This window comes from Acomys minous (assembly GCF_964271855.1).
Source record: "Acomys minous genome assembly, chromosome: 5".
Lineage (NCBI taxonomy): Eukaryota > Metazoa > Chordata > Mammalia > Rodentia > Muridae > Acomys > Acomys minous.
The window spans coordinates 35,961,421-35,980,772 of NC_140494.1; the positions used below are offsets into that span (position 1 = coordinate 35,961,421).

Here is a 19,352-nt window from a genome sequence, read left to right on the forward strand (position 1 = left end):
GCTTCTACCTCTTAAGTGCCGACCTAGTGATGTAGATTGCTATTGTCTTAATAGCATGCAAAGAGAATTAAGCTACCGCGCATGTTTGGAAGGGGAAGAACCAAAGCAAGGTGTATTTATCTGTCTTCCCAAGATGGAGAGAGTCATCAGTGAATGACAAATAATTGGTTTCTGCAGAGTGAATTCTGTGGCTTGAAAACAACAATAACAACAACAACAAAACAAGGTCACCACACAATTTGAAATGTGGTCTTGGAAAAATTAGTTCGAAGAAGGAAATAGCTGAAGTCCAGGGCCAACCAGAAGGGAAGCCTTATCTAATCTTGCCTTGCTGCAGAAGCTGGAGCCAACACAATACTTGATCTCTGACAGGCAGGGACACACCAACCAGGACTGCTTATGCAGAATTCCTGCCCTCTACTTAAGCCTGAACCCACATCATGATTCTGAAGATGGAATTGGGGTCAGGGATGTGGATGAGGGTAATTACTGTGTGTGTGTGTGTGTGTGTGTGTGTGTGTGTGTGTGTGTGTGTGTGTTGGGGGTGGGGGGAGGGGAAACCTTGGATACACATTTTTCTGATTTTCACTATTAATTGTGTCCTCCACTTGGCTTGTCAAAGATAGGTGCCCAGGCCAAGCTTGTTACCAGTGATTGGCCCTGACCCTAAAATTCCAAGTTCTCCTTGTAATCTGATCCGTCCTGCTGCTCCCCAGACTCTGAGGAGACCTACCTGCACAGACTGTGTCATCATGGGCCTGTCTTGCTTGGTTACAAACAACAACGAGAAAACTTCCAGTTGTCTCTGGGTATCTATCTGGTCTTTCAACATCAAGGAAAGTGGCTTGAAAAAGGGACAGAGTGTGAGGGTTTTACCTGTTTTCAGTTTCACTTTCTCAACGGACAGGACAGCAGGGTCTGGATGCCCTCTTAGTAAATGCCCATTATTGTCGAAATCTCAGAAACTGGGAACTTTGTAACCAGAAGATGAGGAGATGTCAGACACTTCCTAGTTGATAGATACAGATGGCAACAAAGAAAGTTTCTGAGTTCGGTGGATACAATGTCAGCGAGAGTTCAAGCCCTGCTTTCAAGCTGCCTTTAAGGCTAAATGAGAATTTGTCCTTTTCGCCTTTCCAGCTTAAGCATGACCGTAGCTGGGAAAACTCTCAGCGGGATCGTTGGGGTTGGCTGTGTGCAGACAGAACCCACACATTAGTTGCAGGGCCCTTCTAGGAGGAAGGGGCCTTGGAGGTTGACTTAGGCGGCGCCCAGTCTCACGGTCCGTCCTTGCGAGGCACTCTGGGAATTGTAGTTTTTCCTCAGCTTGCCTAGTAGGAGAACAGTGCTGCTCAGGTATTAACTCACACACGTTCCAACCCCAGGCTAGGGCCCTCCCTCGGCGGGAGGCACGCCAATGACGCCAAGAAGCCACGCCCCTTAGGGGCGGAAGGGATTTAGGTGTCTACACAGAGCCTGTAATGCAGCAGGCTGCCGGGAGAGACCCAAAGGCAGGGTCTGGCTGTCTCAGCTTTTCCAGGACAGGGGCCAGGGATTTGCACTTTGCGCGGTCCAGCTCCTTGCCGGTTTTCTGATCAGGCGGCGCTGCGGGCAACCCTGAGGAGGGGCGGAGCCGGGTGGGGCGGGGACCTGGTGTGCTGTCGTCGCTCTTGGGCCCTCCGGGCTGCGCCGCTCCTTAGTGCTCTAGGCTACTAAGCTGGTTTGATCCCTAGGCCGGCTCTACGGGGACTTCGGCGCACGCATGGACCTGCCCGCGCCCGGCGGGAAGCGGCCAGGCTGGCGGTGGCCCGGGAGGCGGAGCAGGGCCGAGGCAGCGGGCCCCTGAGCGCGCGCCCTGCAGGCCCGGCCGCAGCACCATGATGCCCGGCGAGACGCACCCGGCGGCGCCCGGGCCAGCCGACCTCGCGCGGTGTCAAGGCTGCGCCTCCCTGCAGCAGGTACGACGATTTCTGGCAGACCCTTTTGAGCTGTCTTGGGGGCCGGGGCCCAGGCTTTGTTTAGTTCCTGGACTCCACCATTGCTTCACCCGGTGCGATGCTGGTGACGGACAGAATGAACGTGGTCTGTAAGGTACCTTCCTCGCCTGCCCAGACTCAGGGTTTGTGGGACCGAGCTGTCAAAGTGAGAAGGGAATCTTCCGTTTTGGGATGAAGGTCTTCTCGCAGTCCTATTTTTTGCTTGAGGGGAAAGGGTTTTATGATTTATGTTGCGTGCCCGGGTCTCTAGACTTGAAAATTTGGGAGCTGCATTTCAGCTTACACCTATCGATTAACGTATCATCAAGCCTAGCTTTTGTTAAGTAACATGTTAGTTGTCTGGTTAAAATATTACATTAAGGATGTGTGCTTGTCGGTAGTTTGTTCCAGTGGCGTGCTCGGTTCTCAACAACGAATCGCTGCGGATGGGTTATGTGGGTTTGTACTGATGCAGTGGGTATAGTCCCAGTGCTGTTCTGGAGATCGTCGCCGCTTTCTGTTCTTAGCGTCCCATTTAACTATTATTGTCAGTGGCAAAACGGAATACACCTTTGCCTGGTTCACGCCATCGCCTTTGTGCCTTCTCTTCTAAGCGCTGTTCACGTTTTGGTAAACCAGGTGGATGCTAATAAGATGAACGCGTGCAAGTACGACTTGACAGGATTTTAGATGTTGGGAAGAAAATAATGGACGATGTCCAGGGGAGGGGTTTTTGAGGTAGTGGCAGCTGTGGATGACGAAAGGCAGCTCTGGATATCGGTTTTAGCAGGTGGGATGGTTTCTTGCTGTTTGATGAACAAAGCCTGTGGCAGTCTCATGGTGAGTGATGAGGTCAGGGATGCAGACTAGGTAGCTATGCGTGGAAGCCTGGTTTTTATTGCAAAGTGCAGTGTGTCTGCGCCGATTCATATACTCTAGTTGTTTGGGGATAGGAGATGGGAAATTTGGTGGCACTTTTGTATAAAGAAGATGGATATGTTATAATTCTCCCCTCCTATCGCAAGTTTCTGAATGACATGCTTATTTGTGTTTTGAGCCTATTTACTTAAAAAGAACATTTTGGGGATCCACTGCTGTTTTATAGCAATGCATGTAAAGAGAAGAGGAAAGTTATGTGTTTTTTTTGTTTGTTTTTTTGTTTTTGTTTTGTTTTGTTTTTTTCGAGACAGAGTCTCTCTGTGTAGTCTTGGCTGTCCTGGACTCACTTTGTAGACCAGGCTGGCCTCGAACTCACAGCGATCCGCCTGCCTCTGCCTCCCGAGTGCTGGGATTAAAGGCGTGCACCACCCCCGCCCAGCCCGGAAAGTTATGTTTGAAGCATTGTGACAGAGTCAAAAATAGGAGGGAAGAGTGGGGAAGGACCAGGCTGTGGTTGCTGGGATTTTGTGGTCTCTGGGAAAATCATATTTGAGCAAAGTAGTAAGAGAATGAGTTCTGCAGATTTTTTTTTTTGAGGGGTGGGAGGCACAAACATTCTACTGGCTACCTCATGGCCTGGAGTAGGTGCTTTCCTGGTGTGCTTTGATGACCACGAAGGCCGTTGAGGCCAGGCTGAAGGATTAGAGTTGGCAGCAGTCAGGACAGCAAAAAGAGCCCTGGTTGTAAGATCCTCACACAGCACCGTGGGGGCTTAGGGTTCTCCAAATGAGCTGGTGAGTCAGGGCAGGTGTTTGCACAAATAGCTGTGTGGACTGTACTTCTTAGCCATGGTGAGAGCTGCCTCCACACACTGCCCACCAGGGACTCCCTGTCTGTTGAATCAGCACTGGCATCGAGACCTAACGGTTACTTAGGCCAGAAGCCAGAGACCATCCTAGTGCCTCCTTTCTCTGACAGATCACATCCAGTCCATTTACTGCTTCTCTTGACCCCACCATCTTTGTTTCTTACCACCTTCACTGTAGAAAGAATCCTAACCTGTGTGCTAGAAGGTAGGACTTTTCTCTTCCCAAGGGCACCTCTTTTTCCTCCCCTCCAAGCCACACTTCTACTGTTGGTCTCCGGAACAGCAACTAGAGGAGGGGTTCTTTTAGCTCTGTATAGGCCTGGTCTATATGTAAACTTTCTTCCTTAAGTGGCAAGATCATAAACCCCTGTGCTTTGGGAACTTGTTCACACCTGCTTAGTTGCCATTGAGGTGTGAAAGCAGCCATAGACAGTGAAAGAGTCCCATGGCTGTGCTCCTTACAAGGGGAGGTGAGCTTTTAAAAGGGCTTTTTAGGGCAGTAGTGCTCCAGAGGCAGCTGTGAGTTCTGTCTCTGGAACAAGTCTTTAATTTGCAAAGTGAGTCTGGGAAGATGGGTCCCCAGCAGATGGTGGAGCATCCAGGAGGCTCTGTGCCTACTTCCTGTCTATTGAGAGTTGGAAGCTTTTGTCTGTTAACACCACCACAGCAAAGCATGTGGTGGAAAGCACAGGTGAAAGGTAAATTGTCTCACTAGTGTGACCTAGTGAGAGAGCATGCCAGCAAGGAGTTCACCGAGCTCTAGGGAACGAGAGCAGACAAGGCTCCTGAGTGTGAGAAGTCTTCGGATGGTTCTCATGTCTTGTGGATGTGGAAGGTACCAAGACTTCAGTCTTTAAATAACTCTGTGACCTGTGGTGGAAGAAGAAGGAAGCTGGATGTTGGAAATCTGGGGCTAAATGTTTTAAAATGACATTATACTGGGGAGTTTTAGCCATTCTTCAGATGGTTCTGAAGTGTCTCTGAAATGTTCTAATGCACATCCAAGGATGTGAAAGCTGGTTTCTAGGTTTCTCTGGACAACTGAGTCCATGGTAAGAATCTTTTTCTGGGGAAGGATTAGGTAGCATTTTGGGTCATTTAAGCTTTGAAAACCTCTAGCTTCTGAAGAGAGTCTGGCTGCTGGGGCTGAGCCTTTGAGAAGAAAGCATGGAATGGAGAGGGGTGAAAAGACATAAAGAGACTTACACCGGAAGTAGGTTGCTGGCTTCTTGGGAGGAGCAAGATGACTGGACATCACCACAGCAAGAGTTTGCTGTGTGCAGCTTAAACTTCTCTAGGAGAGAAGCCTGACAGTTTTAACCCATTTCTACTTCTCCATCCTGCAGACAGATGTCCACATAGTCTTTCCCACCTGAATAGCCCTTTGCCTGCAGAACATCTGTCTGTCTGGCCTTTGTTTCCTTTAGCATGGAGGATACAGTTGCCTTTTTATCTGCTATGTCAGGAATGTATCTAAAGGCTTCCCAGCCATCTTAAGTGTCTCACGATAGCTTCCCAGAGCACTCTTGACCTTTGGGGTGTAGTAGTTTGTTACCATTTGTAGCCCAGCAGTCACAGAAACCAATGTGGGGCCTGAATCTGATGTTGCCAATGTAAATTAGGCAAGCATTGAGTTTCTTAGTTTTAGGGTAAGCCAAGGGATTGGCTGCTGGAAGACGCTTTTCTTTTGGGGAACATTTGAAACTGCACTTTGCATTAGAGTTGGTCAGCATATAAAAAAAGCTGTGGATACTCCCCAGAACAGGAAACTACTTAGAAGTATTTCACTTAAAGGATCCTCATCTTGTAGAGGCTCCAGGAGCAGAAAGTGTGACTGCTGAGAAAACAGTTTTCAGAGAGCACCCATGCCCTTCCCTAGAACTGTTGAGCAGTGGAGCCCACCTGCCCACAGGACTGTGGGTCAGAAGGACGCAGAGGGCCCCCTCAACCTCCCATACTCCACTAATCTCACTATTCAGAGAGTTCAGTTCCAAATATCATAAATAAGCCTGGGTTGGAAGAGGAGAAAAAGAAATAAATGTTCAATTAGGAACAATGCAGTGTCCAAATGGTGACACAGGATATCGGGCATACACATAGGCCTTGGGCTTAGTACAGGGGCTGAAACAGGTAATGTGGAAGGCTCTCCTTTCCCTAGAGCAGTGGTTCTCAACCTTCCTGATGCTGTGACCCTTTAATACAGTCTCTCGTGCTATGGTGACCCAACCATAAACTTATTTTCTTGCTATATCATAACAGTAATTTTGCTACTGTTATGAGTTGTAAAATTTAAATATCTGTGTTTTTCTATAATGTTAGGTGACCCCTGTGAAAAAAATTATGATCCCCAAAAGGATCTCCATCCACAGGTTGAGAACCACTGCTCTAGGGTGTTATGTTTTGTGGCTTTAAGTCTCTCCCCCCTCTGGTTTCTCCAAGCCAGAGTTATATGTCTTCAATGTTGAGAGATAAACTGTAAACAGTGTTCTATTAACACAACCTGAAGTCCTGCCCATATCATCTTTCCAAAAGACACCATTTTTAATTGCGTATATTATATGAAATTGAAAATGAACCTTCTTGTCCTTAGTGAATTTGTTCCCTGTTTTGTAGTTGAAGATATTTAGTCTAGATTTCTAATCTTGGAAGTTGAGGGTGGTGCACTCATGTTACCCCCGGCTCCGCACCTATGTTGGCTGCCCATCCTCCCTGTGTGCAGGCCTCCAGCTGTGCTCTAAGGTAGATGGTCACCTTTGCATTTCTTCGTGGTTTCTTCCTTCTTTGCCCTAGTTCATATGTACTTTTAAAGACTGTTATGCAGCTGGCCTAGGCTGTTCAGCAATCACTGCGTAGCTGAGGTTAGCCCCATCCTCCGGCCACCACTTCCAAATGCTGGGATTACAGCCATACACCACCTCATCAGGTTTCGTAACTGGACTCTGCTTTTAGTTTTTCTTGTTACTGTGACAAAACATTTAGCACCAACAGGTTAAGGAGCACTTGTCTTGCTCATGGTTGGGGGGGGGGGCTGCAGTCCACGGGGGAGATGTGGCACAGACGCATATGCACACTGCACCAGCAGTCAGCAGCTGGGAGCTCAGTGCTTGTGCTCAGCTTGCTTAGTCCTTTCCATTCAGTCTAAGCCTCAGCCCATGGAACAGTGCTGTCCACATTCAGAACAGGCCTTCCTCCCTTGGTCAAACCTCTGGAAACTGCCTCGTGGGACACACTCTCCCATCTTCCCAGTAATCCAAATCTCATTGCTTTCCATCATCAGTTATGGGGGGCTTAGCCATTCATCCTTTAATGAGATTAAGTTTATGCTTCTGTTTGCAGTGTCAACAGTGCTGCTGTGAACATTACTATGAACTTGCCATGGGCATGTATTTTCTGCTGCTTTAGACATCCTAGTGACTGACTTGTCCCTGTGTCTGATTTTCTGGGTGCTCTCAGTGTCCCTTTAACCATCACCTGGCTTCTCCATTGTTCCCTCATTCATGTCATTGTATTAGTGCCTGTAAGGTTTTCCCCTCTGCTTTTGTTTACTTTAAGTCAGGCTTTGGTCTGTTTCCATTCATCATCATAGCTTAGGTTTGGAAATCTTTGGTTCATTAAGAGCCAGGCCTACACTGCCTCCTAGCTGGGTGTGCGGGGCCTTTTGGACTGTTGTGTGGTCATGTGGCTCAGTCATTTACTGATGGAGGAATAGCTGGTGCCAGCACTTCGATCTTACCCCATCCTCCCTGACGCCTGGGGTGACACACACCATTCTCAGATTAGTTTGCTCAGGTTACCTCACTCTATGCTTTGAGTCATCATGGGTCAGTACTCCTGCCTCAAGTGTGCGTGGTCCAGTAGACACCTTGGGAAGACAGGCTTCCTGCTGGATGGCAGAGGAACACTTTCCATCACAGAGTGGAAAGCTGGAGCTGCAAAAACAGATAGCCACTCTTGAGTGGACACGTTACTGTCCTCTCTGAATCCTCTGGATTGACAAGAGACTGACCTTTGAGATGGAAAAGTGGAGAATAGTCCCTGACACAGACCTGTCGGCATTAGATGCTGGAGAGCTACTGTGGTGTATTTAAGACCTTGCTGTTACTCCTGAATGTTTTATTAGTTGGAAAATTGGCATTTAAATAAGTCATCCAAAGAAAAGAAAAATCTGTGTTTTAGTTACTGGAAACATCTGGGCAGTGTAACCAATAACACTTTGATCTTCACTTTTCTAATAGGATTTGTGGCCAGCTTTTGATTGGTCCCTGAAATGTAATACAGATCCTCACACAATGACTTTTTAACATAATCTTGGCCCCATTATAATACTTGACTTCTGTCATGTTATCTTAAATTTTGTTGTTTTGCTATATTTTTTCTAGCAGCTTTTATGTTTCTATGAAGTAGTAAGAAGTTGGTAACTTATTATTGCCCTTTGACCTCAGTGTGAAGGATCATTTCAGTTCTCTCTAAGGGTGAGGGGCTGGGGCTGCAGAGGAGTCATAATGTGCATGGAGGCTTGCCTGATTCTGTTTCTGTAGTTCTATAAACTACATTTATGAAGCTTATATTTTATAAGTCCTAGTTACATGGAATGAAATGCCGTAAAAACATAAATACCTGACTGTAGCTTTTTTTCTTTCAGAACTTAAATGAGTATGTTGAAGCATTAATTGCCTTGAAACAAAAAATTATTAACACAGAGTAAGTATATCTTTGCCAGTCTGTCCACCTGGCTGACGTGGGCGGTGGTTTGGAACCCACAGTGTACCCTGTGGTGCTGGCTTAGAGTAGAACTCAGTGGTTCACAGGCCTTTAGTATAAAAATATTTTTACCAAATTGGATTTTGAAAGCTCTTTCTCGCTAAAATTGTTATGTATTCTGGGTGTCAAATTCCCTCATATTTTATGCTACACTGTTAGAATTCTTCTTAATATTTCCTGATAGTGTCATATTTTAAATTAAAAGCTCATACACCTCTATAGTGCATTGAGGAATCAAGGTGACGTCAGCCTAGCATGCTTTTGTTTCTGGGGACCAAAGGGCAGAGGTCACCTAGAGTGGTCTGAGCCATAGCTCTTTGTGGTACACTTGTGCCATGACACAGGATCTAACTCCTGTTTATCTCTTTTGCAGTAACCTGCTGACGGAATATCAGAAGAAATGTGATGATATCCTTTACTTGCTTTTCCCTTTGGGGGTAATAACTCAGGATAGGAGGCCCTCCTTCGTAACAATCATCTTTCAAAGCAGTGTCTGTTGGCTTAATGGGAGCCTGCGACACAAGCACAGCAACAACAGGCCTTTCCATGTGGGAGCAATGGGTGTGCAACGGGCATCCTAAATGAAGTGGCCTAGCTGTCTCTTGTTTCTGTTGCTTGTTCGGATTTTCTTTAGCTTTCAGTGTTTTAATGAGTGAATTTTCCTCATATATATATTATGACATCTGGCCTATGGATGCAGCAGCATAGCTGCAGTGGTCCTTGCTGATTGGTTAGGAAATCGATCTTGTTCTTATTGCACAGCATTAATGTGGATGTACATCCACAAATTATACAAGTATGCACTTTTACATTTGTGACACAATTCTCAGCCTACGCTCACCATTGGCTCAGCAAGGGCTGAGCAAGCGCCATAGTGTAGTTAACATGGTTAGATGATTTCAGCAGCAGGAAAATTCTGGCTCTGCTGCATCAGTTACTAACAGCTGCCTTGGGTTAGATCTCTCTCACAAGAACATAATAACGTTTCTTCCCCAAATATCAACATACAGAGACCTGTGGAGACTGGGCTTCTCTTCAGTGCTGGGCAGATGCTGCTGGGCAGATGTGCTCTTGCAGAGGACCAGTCTGCAGTCTCTGCAGGGCTGTGAAACCAGCTGCTTAGCTGTGTGGCACCTGACCTTGGGAATCACAGATTGTTTGAGCTGCTTTCTAAAAGTCTTTGTCAGAGTGACTTTAGAGCCTGAGTTTCCTGTTGAAATAAAAGTCATTGGCAGTTCCTGCAGGTGATTTATCTGCTGAAGTGTAAAATGCAATAGGACTTTAGGAACGGAACCTTGAGTTGAATATAGGCACTGTCTAGAAATAGTTATCACAGCTGTTGATGTGAACTAGTAACAGGTGGGAGGCTGAGTGCTGTTAGAGCAATGAGCCTTCAGCACTTCTAGAGAAATGGTGATTATATCTCAAGTGCGTGGCCTCATCTTCTAAAATTTCCCCAGCAAATTTTTAAAATAAATTGATTCTTTTTCTTAAAGGTTTGTCATATTAATTATGTGTCTTGAGTGTGTGTGTACATGAGTGCAGCACCCATGTTGGCCAAGAGAGGGCATCTTGGCATACTCTGGGACTGGAGCTGCAGGTGGCTTTGAACACATGCTGTAAGTGCTAGGGTTTGAACTAGAAACTCTGGGAGAGCCATGTGCCTGTTCTTAACCACTGAGCCATATCTCTAACACCAGAGCAGTTCCTTTAAATGTATAAAATTTGCAGTTGTGTCTTGAGATACAGAGATTTGTTTTGTGATGGGATATTTGGCTTCAGCTACAGAAACTAATTTTAAAACACTTTGGCATTAGCCCCAAATCTGTATTTTTTACAGCTCAAAGCTGTAGCTGTTCTATCCCTAGAGTGCCAGTGTCCTAGGCTTAATGGGGCTTCTTCCTAATTGGACCCCCTGTCACGCCTCTTCAGAAGGAGAGGAGCACATCCTCTTAGGGAACTGCAGCCACTGTGGGAGCAGGAGAATGGCCTTGAGAAGACATGGAGTCCCCAGTGGCCTTGAGAATCCTAACTCGTCTGCAGGACTGTCTGAGAAATGAAAGAGAGTTTGAGGGTTCTAATATGTACAGAAATAAAAGTATTTTCCATCAGTATCAGTCTTAGTCCTGGTAATTCTAGTCAGTCATTTATTTAAGACTTCAGTAGAGAAACAGATGTTTTGACTTGAGTTCTGTCTTAGTTACTATTCTATTGCTATGAAGAGACATCATGACAAGGCAACTCTTAGAGAAGAAAATATTTAATTGGAGATGTATCTTCAGTTCCAGAGGCTTAGTCTGTTACTATCATTGCAGGGAGCATGGTGGCATGAAGGCAGGCACTGGAGCAGTAGCTGAGAGCTACATCTTGGTCTGTAGGCAGATGGGGGAATGACAGAGGCAGGGAGAGACGGAGGGAGGGAGAAAGGGAGGGGAGCTAGGGAGAGACAGGTGCTGGACCTAGTGTGAGCTTTTTGAAACCACCAAGCCCACCCCAATGGCACACCTTCTCCACAAAGCCATGCCTTATTTCAACAAGGACATACTCCTCATCCTTCTATCCTCAAATAAGCCACTCTCTCACAACTAAGCATTCCAGTATATGAACTATGGGGCCATTCTTATTCACAGTGCTACAGCTTCATACTTTAAGGAGGGATGATGCAGGCTCAGCAGTCTTAGGGGCAGGTGTGTGCAGATTGTGTAGCATTGTGGTCCAGCCTAGATGTTCACAATGACCATCTCAGACAAATTCCAGAAGATAAAGGTTCTGAGTTTTCTTTAACAAGTTCTACAGCTGCAGTTTGCAAGAAGGTGAGCTCCCTGGCTTTCGTTATCTGCTGCTAACACCTGTCTGAATTCTTGGGTAGGGGTGGATGTGTGGTAGGCCAGAGCCTGGAGGACCTGCCTTGGATTAAACTGCTTTAGATGCTCTCTTACCAGCAGATTTGCATTGTCCTAGCAAATGTATTGATTGTGTAGGTTTCAGGTTGCATCCTGGCAGTTTGCTTCAGGAACTGTTGACTACAGTGTGAGCAGAAGCTGAAGTTCTCTGTTACTTTTGCCCACACAGTTACATGGTTCGATGCAATCTTGTGTTGTTTATAACAAAATAAAGCTGCTAAATCTGTAGTAATGTATTGTGACTGACAACAGTTATCAGTTAGAAGCCAACATGGGGTTATAAATCAGATTGCAAATGCTGTATCACTTCATTGCAACAAATAGGAAGAAGATGAATATGTAGGTGCCAGGTGCTTGGCACACTGTCCTCAGCTTCTCCTGTGTATTCATGCTTGTCTGATAGTTTCTGATGTTGCTTTTTGATAGTTTCATTAAAAGGTTTATTATGCCTGAAAGATGAAAAGCAGTCTAATGTTTGGTGTGAGTGGCAAAAATGTGTTTAAAGTGAGTATCTGTTGACACACTCCAGGTGTTTTTGCTCAGTAATGCCAACGCCTTGTCCATTTTCAGAGAGAACAGCACACTGCATCACCAAGTGGAGCAGATGCTTCAGAAAATCTCCCCACTGCAGAAGTGTCAAGAAGAATTGGGATCCTTAAAAGCTGAGCTGGAGGAGAAAAAGGTGCCCTTTCCTGTGGAGGCCACTGTCAGCCTTAGGACTGGCCTGTGCGCTTGCTGACTGGGGTTGAGGAACTCTTACTGTTGCAAAGGGTGCGAGTGCAGACCCTTCCGTGCCTCTCCTCATGGAGCACTCCACTCCAGCTGAAGTGTGGCTTTGCAGTCATGTGTGGAACTCTTCACAAGTGTTGAGAGGACTGGGTGTGAATTGCTGTGGCTTTTATGTTTGCTGAGTAGTCTCTCTTTTTTTATTTAAAATATTTTTTGTGTCTTAAGTGGGAAATAACATGTACATTCAGAAGTAGTGATTAGGAGGGTTGTGTGACAGTGTGGGGCAGTTGGGTTTCCCTAGTACTGCTGGTCTAGCCTCAGCTCAGCTCTCAGGCCTTCTGCTGTGGTAGAGTTCACACATCCTTTAGGACCGCTCATGGATCTTGAGCCATTTCATATGGATGGTCTTGACGTTTTGGTGGCCATGCTCTGCCTCCGTAGTTTTTCAGGGTCATGAGGGCCAGAGAGCAGCTTTCATTCACACGTTAGTCACAGACTCTTATAGGTGAGTGTTTGGCCCTTATCTGAGGGAGGTAGAGCCTTGGGAGAAGATGCTTCGGATAAGAAACTGATACTTTGGCCTCTCGCAGGCTCTCTTCACAGTCAAGCCCTTGAACAGCTCAAGTGTTGTAAATATTTTCCTGTATGTGTGCTGGTGTCCTTTACAGGAGTCTAGGCATGCGCCTGTGGAGTTTACATGTAGAAGCATCTGTATGCCACAACTAGGGGGATGGCCCGAGGAGAGGTGGTGCTGTGTATGGTCATCCTACCCTGTGTCCTTGTTGGCTCTTTTCAGGGGAGATTGCTGCTCTCCCATTACCTTGTCTGATTCCTCATATTGTAGTTTGAGTAGTGATGTGCGGTTGTCTGGCTTTTCACATATGGGGTGATGGATATATTTCTCTAGGAATTCTTTGTGGCTGAACAGCAGTGAAGGTTAAGAAGCCAGTCACAGTGTTCAGTCCTATGTACTCTTGCTCATGTAATGTCCACGGTATGCCCTCAAGGAAGTGTGAACCTTGGAGTCAGACCTCAGGTGTAGGCCCTCTGGTCACTTAGTGGCCATGACTTGCAAGGATAAGCCATCCTGTCAAATCCTTCGTGAAGAGGGCTTGATGAAGCTTGCCTCTCAGAGCTCTTAATTTTAGTCAGGGAAATGCTGTGTACAGTCTACATATGGACACAGTGTCATCTTAGCCTATAGGGCCATCATGGTAGATGAGTCAGTGCTCATATATGTCCCCAGTTAATATTGATTAGCAACTTGTTTTCTATTTCCTCACACCGGTAATGTGTAATGTCAGCTTAGATTCGGCTGTTGTAGCTGCTGAGGTGAATGTACTAGCTGTCTGGTATTTAAGCCAGTGGGGCTGCAGATTGGAATTGGGTAGTTTTTGCTCTGCTCTGCTGCCAACTGTGTCCGTTGGGGACCTAGCCTGTTTGTAGGGGTACTGAGTGACTGTTGAGCCTTGCTGAGGGTTCTGGCTGTGCACTCCAGAAAGTTTAGCTCGTGGTAAAGCAAACGAGGACTATGGTCAGTGACCGTTTGGGGTGATGTTTGTTTTCTGTTTCCTTGTTAGAGTTCTCTGAAGCTGTATCAGAACACTCACCAAGAATATACTCGTGTGAAAGAAGAATGCCTGAAAAGTGATGCCCAGTAAGTAGCCGTGTTATTGCTATGGGGCTCTTATCTTTGAGACTAGAACATCTGTAAATAATGGTGGTTTACTTTTTTTTTTTTTTTTTTTTTCTGTTTCTGTTCATTAGTTGTGCAAACTTGGGGAGTAGTAGCCACAGTTTCCACAACTGTCACATTGGGGTCAGCACTGTTAGGACTAAGGTTATCTGGTGCTGAGGGGCTGCACAGAGGTATTAAACATACTTACTTTATCATGTATGACCTGCACCTGAAATACAGTCTTGGGCCTCCTGTCTTTGCACTGGTCCTTTACAGGCATCACCCGATGGCAGTGTCTCGCTGCAGAGCAGCCTTTGTTGTTGTTACTGAACTGGACTATTAAAAGCATCTTGCTAATTATACCACTTACAAAACACTTGTGGAGCTGTACGTGCTGCTGCTTGCTGGGACCGTGACATGGCCACGTTTCAGCGACTTCCCTGAGCTTCTTGGCTTCTTTACTTTGAAAAATCTGTCTTACAGCAGGGTAGCCTCCACCTTGCTGATTCCCTTGCTCACTTGCATGCTCCTGACAGTGGTGGGTCAGGGCTGCATGACCCAGGAGACAGATCATTTGGGCACAGTCCAGAGATGACATTTACTATTCCAAAAGAGAGCTCACACATGTGTTTGTGGCAAAGACTCAATAGGCTCATTTTGTGTTTCTCTATAGAAGTCAGGTTTTTAAAAACCCATTTTACAAATACTGTACATTAAATGGTATAGTGTTCTTTCTTAGCCTCATTCTACCATAAGATGAATTGCTGGGAATTTAGTTGACATGTGCTACTAGTTGTGAGTGAAGATCTCTTATATCAATCTTAGTAATTAAAAAACTATGTGCGACGAACTGTAATTTCTTTTGCTATCTAACTAAAAAGGTTTTATGATTAGGAAGAAGAAGCTAGAAGCCAAGGTGAAGAAGCTGGAAGGTAAGTGCAGCTTTTGTTCACTGGCCAGCAGAGCCATGTCGTCCTCGAGACCCGGGGTGAGTGTGAGGCTGTGAAATGTCAGAGGGCATGCTAGGAAGAGGTGTGTGCCACTCTCCTCAGTAGTCAGCTCAGTGTGTGGACATGAGTGTGTGCTAGTGCTCACATTCCTTCTCTTGTCTGTAACCCTTTGCTGTAAAAACAGGCGGCATGGAGAGAAATGCCGTGGTTCAATTCTAGGTATTTCTTTCTTTTTTCCAATTGAAATTGGTGATTACTAGAAAAGGTTGCCACTTCATGTGCTGTCCTACTCAGGGTTCCATTGCTGTGATAAACACTGTTACAAAAGCATCTTGCAGACAAAGGGTTTATTTGTGGGAAGCCAAGGCTGGAACTCACTCAGAGCAGGAGCCTGGAGGCAGGAGTTGGTGCAGAGGCCGCGAGTGCTACTTACTGTCTGGCTTCTTGTAGCTTGCTCAGCCTGCTTTCTTATAGGAACGCAGCATCTCCAGCCCAGGGATGTCCCCTGTCAGTCACTAACTAAGAAAATGACCTACAGGCTTGCCTGCAGCTTGATCTTATGGAGGCATTTTCTTAATTGATGTTCCCTTCTCTCGTAAGACTCTGGCCATGCCAAGTTGATTTCAAGGAACTGCTGAATGTAGATAGTTCTGGCACACATACAGAGAATTCTGTGAAGTGCCCCACCTGGTCCTCAGTGTCTGTTTACATGGACTCCCAGCAGCACAGCAGTTGTGTTCTGCTTCAGAATGAGGTATTTCTGTGTAAGGTGTGTACGTAAGAGCCCAAATGTAGTTGCAAAAGGTTATTTAGAACAAGAGTGGATGAAGTTCCTCTCATCCTCAGTTCAGATATCAACTCTACAGATGTTTGGGTAATATCCATCTCCTGAACACTGACAGGCAGTGGGTGCATGACTGTGTTCTCAGCCCATCCTGTCTTCCATGTGGAGCTGAGGGGAGTGCCCGAGAGGGTGTGTGTAACCTTGAGAGCAGTCCTTCTGTGAAGCCAAATGTGGCCTTTATTTTCAAGGAGCCAAAAGTAACTCCCTCGAAATCGGTAGGATACCCTAAGAGTGTTGGGGACAGTCAAACTCAAAAAGAAAAGAACTGCTATTGGTGTCTATAGGACTTCGCTTCCCTTTGCAGTGGTGCATTTACATGTTTTTGTGATGTCAATTCTGGTTAGATTCTTACCGGTGTGTGCGTTGTGTGATACTTTTGAATCAAAAAGGAATGAATGATTTGCTCAGTCTAAAGCTCTGCACACTGTCTCTGGGCGGCTGCAGTGTTGCTTGGAAGGGTTTGGAGTTGCTGTGCCTGCTGGGGAAAGGATCCTCACAGCCTTAGTCAGTTCAGTAGCTTAATGAGTGTGCACTCTGTCTGACATGGAGCAAAGCTTGCACTGGACTGTATCTGACTGGGCTACTAACCCACCACTCTTTCTGTTACTTTGCTGTACCTGTTAAACATAGAGGCTGCTGTCAAGCAAACTCAGGACTTCAAGCAATTGAGAAATGAAAAGAAAATACTTGAAAAGGAGTTTAAGAAGACACAGGTACTGGGTAAAATGATGCACACACTTTACATCCCTGACTGGGGCTTCTGTGGACACAGGTACTGGGTGAAAGAGGCACACACTTTATATTCATGACTCAAGGCCTCTGTGGCATCCAAGGTATGGCTGTAGTCACTGTCTGACCTTTGCCCTAGTGTCTGCTTTGGTACAGTATAAGCACTCTTGGTGTTTCTTCCCCACCTCCTACAGGAAAGGCTTGATGAAATTTCCAAACAGACAAATGAAAAGGGTGAGTTTTGAGTTAATGCTTATGTGGAGAGTCAGTTTTCATGTGCAATGTTTATTTCAAACCCTTCTCTGTATGTTTTTAGAGTTGAGACACATTGGAACACAGATCTCAAGTGACTCTCACGGAAGCATAGATAAAAGTGAGTACACTGGCTAATGTGCTTGGCTTTGTGAATGGCTCATTGTAGTTGAGGCTTATGTGCTTCTCACCCTACCCTAACTGTAAAAATATGGCATTGTAGAGACTTTGTTATTTTGGATGCTTGTTAGGTTTGAATATACACATGTTTCTTATACATGTGCATAAAGCCAACTATTTTCTTACAAAATATATGGAAGAGTAGAAGAAGGTATTGTTTGGGAAAGGAAGCATATTTATACAGGTCTCACACCTTTCAGCAAGTAAAGATAGATTATAGCCGATCTGTCTAGATTATAGCCAATCAGATTAATTCATTAAGCTTCCTGGGTGCTTAATGTAGCCCCCAGGCAACTGTAGCCATGGTTCTGCAGTGTTTTCTGGGGATAGCTATATATGAGGAAACCATACATGAGAAGCCATGCACTGCTGGTTTCAGAACACAGCAGGACAGACGTGGAGTGCATGCCTCTGCAGTAGCCATGAGCAGGCCTGGCTGCAGATGAGCTGGCTAGGCCATTGCATCACATACTCAATGGATTGTTTGGCCCTTGGCTGCTTGCCTCCTCTTTCTGGTCTGTTTTAAAAATGAGGATAGGACTTTGAATTTATGTTCTTACATCTTGGAAGTGGTTGGTTGGGTTTTGTTTTGTTTTGTTTTTTTGTTTTCTTGTTTTTGTTTTTATTTATTTTTTTTAGATAAAATTAAAATGCTACAGTAGCAGATGAAGGTATTTTAGTCTTACAAAGACTTGGCTTTTGTCAAAGTATAAATGAGAAGTGAAACCCAAGTGTACAGTTCTCAATAATTTCCTTTGTTTTTTCTGGTCTTGGGTTTAGCTGATGGTGCTGAAGAGGCTGTTCTGTGGAGTTCTTGAGTTTGAGTGCCCTCTCCTACCTGGTGTGGAAAGTGGGGTCTTAGCCAGCCTTGCTGAGGTCTGACTAGCTCACCTTCCTAGCCAGTTGTCCACCAATGAATATAATTGTCCTCCCTTCTGTAGGAGAAGTCTGGTTGCCACCTTTTCTGCTGAAAAGGACCCCATGCCTCCTCTCATGGTTTTTGTCGTCACATCCTAGGTTTTAAAAGTGTCTTCAGTCTCAAAGAACTTGTTATTTTCCCATATAATTTTATGTTGTATTTTTTATCTTCCTTGTTGATGAGGACAGGAATATTGTCTATTGATGCATTGGCTTCTTAATTCTGAACTGCTCCCTTAGTGGTTTTCCTCATTAATGCTTGGCTTTAGGAAGTAATTGACATGTTTGGCACTGAAGAGGGTTGAATCAAATTTCTTTTACCAAAGGCTTCCCTGGGCCACTTCTACTCCTACTAAATTCCAGTGAAAAAAAGGCTTACTTTAAGTTGAAACAAAGCCATGTACCTGAACCTGCTGGTGGCTTAAATTCAGCCCTTGGAATGTCAGCATATCAAATCAGAAGCCAATTGGCTAGTGATATACTGTCTCCAAAAATAGAAGTAGCTTCCTTGACAATGACCTTTTCACAGGGGTCAGGGGTTGCCTAAGACCATTGGAAAACACACATGTTTACATTACAGTTTGTAACAGTAGCAGAATCACACTTATGAAGTAGCAACAAAAATAGCTTTATGATTGGAGTCACCACAACATGAAGAACTGTATTAAAGGTGCAACACCAGGAAGGTTGAGGACCTCTGTTTTAGATGTTTAGTGTCTATAGAGAAAAGTGAATGCATGTTCAGGAACATGCTCATGGGCCATTGGCATCACATGAGGTGTAGGAACCTTGAGAAGCTAAAACACCAGCTACGTAGATGAAATGTTGGCTGACTAATAGGTTGATTTCCTGCCCTTGGACATGAAGTGTGGGGTCTCTGAGAAAGTATTATAAAGGAACAGCATCAAAGATGGCAATTCCCTGGAAAAAGAAGCCAGAAGTCTCAGCATTCATCTGCTTGAAGGTTTCAGAGGGGTGAATAGAGCTTGGAAGGAATATTGACAAGGAAGAAAAGGAAAATCCCTGAGCAGAAAGTACAGTGTGTGTGTGTGTGTGTGCGCGCGCGCACAAGCAGGTGTTAATACCACCAGGGCAGAGCACACCTCTCACAAGCTAGTAGGACACATGCCTCAGATCAAGTTTAACAGAATATCGACTGTATGGGGCTGACTTAGGATAGGCTCAGCAGTGCCCATGTGGAAGCAGTGGTCCAGACTTCAAAACCCTCCATGCAGATGAAAGAGTTCGAATGCTGGGGTAGATTACTCTCTGTTAGACAATATTGCTGCTCTTTACCCAAGCACTTGGAACGATGCCAGACAAACTGCCCAAGATTCCTGAGGAAATGGCTCATGCTCAAGGGGAAGCTTCCATGTGCATCTTTGAAAGACGAGGTTATAAGAGGCTACAGAAGCAGCTACACAAGAACAGCAGTATTTGGCAGCAGGCTCTGGGGTGGACTCTGTAAATCACACACACAGAGTTCTCTAGGATGTTTTCAGAACTTCATGAAGGTTGGCTGATAACAACTAAACATGTACAGGTGACACTGATTAAAAAGTATCTCCTCCCTTAAGTCAAAAACAGAAAACATGGTGGCTACAGTGATTGGGCCTTTGGATCTGGTGCTGGATTATGGTGCTGGCTGTGGAAACAGAAACCCACTGTAAATGTGATTAAGAACA

General features: G+C 45.4%; 1 protein-coding gene across 3 annotated transcripts in view; it reads left to right on the forward strand.

Moving 5' to 3' along the window:
- Nucleotides 1-1,644: 1,644 nt before the first annotated feature.
- ICE1 (interactor of little elongation complex ELL subunit 1) overlaps nucleotides 1,645-19,352 on the forward strand; it is a 46,471-nt gene continuing 28,763 nt past the window's right edge. For all 3 annotated transcript variants that reach the window (XR_014779074.1, XM_084781091.1, XM_084781092.1), the window contains exons 1-10: nucleotides 1,645-1,958; nucleotides 8,366-8,424; nucleotides 8,858-8,892; nucleotides 11,279-11,297; nucleotides 11,958-12,069; nucleotides 13,697-13,773; nucleotides 14,689-14,726; nucleotides 16,219-16,301; nucleotides 16,512-16,551; nucleotides 16,634-16,690. Coding sequence is in view for 2 of the 3 variants with exons in the window: in XM_084781091.1 (XP_084637217.1) it covers nucleotides 1,878-1,958; nucleotides 8,366-8,424; nucleotides 8,858-8,892; nucleotides 11,279-11,297; nucleotides 11,958-12,069; nucleotides 13,697-13,773; nucleotides 14,689-14,726; nucleotides 16,219-16,301; nucleotides 16,512-16,551; nucleotides 16,634-16,690 (601 nt within the window). In the remaining variant the exon portion in view is untranslated. The remainder of the gene's footprint in view (nucleotides 1,959-8,365; nucleotides 8,425-8,857; nucleotides 8,893-11,278; nucleotides 11,298-11,957; nucleotides 12,070-13,696; nucleotides 13,774-14,688; nucleotides 14,727-16,218; nucleotides 16,302-16,511; nucleotides 16,552-16,633; nucleotides 16,691-19,352) is intronic.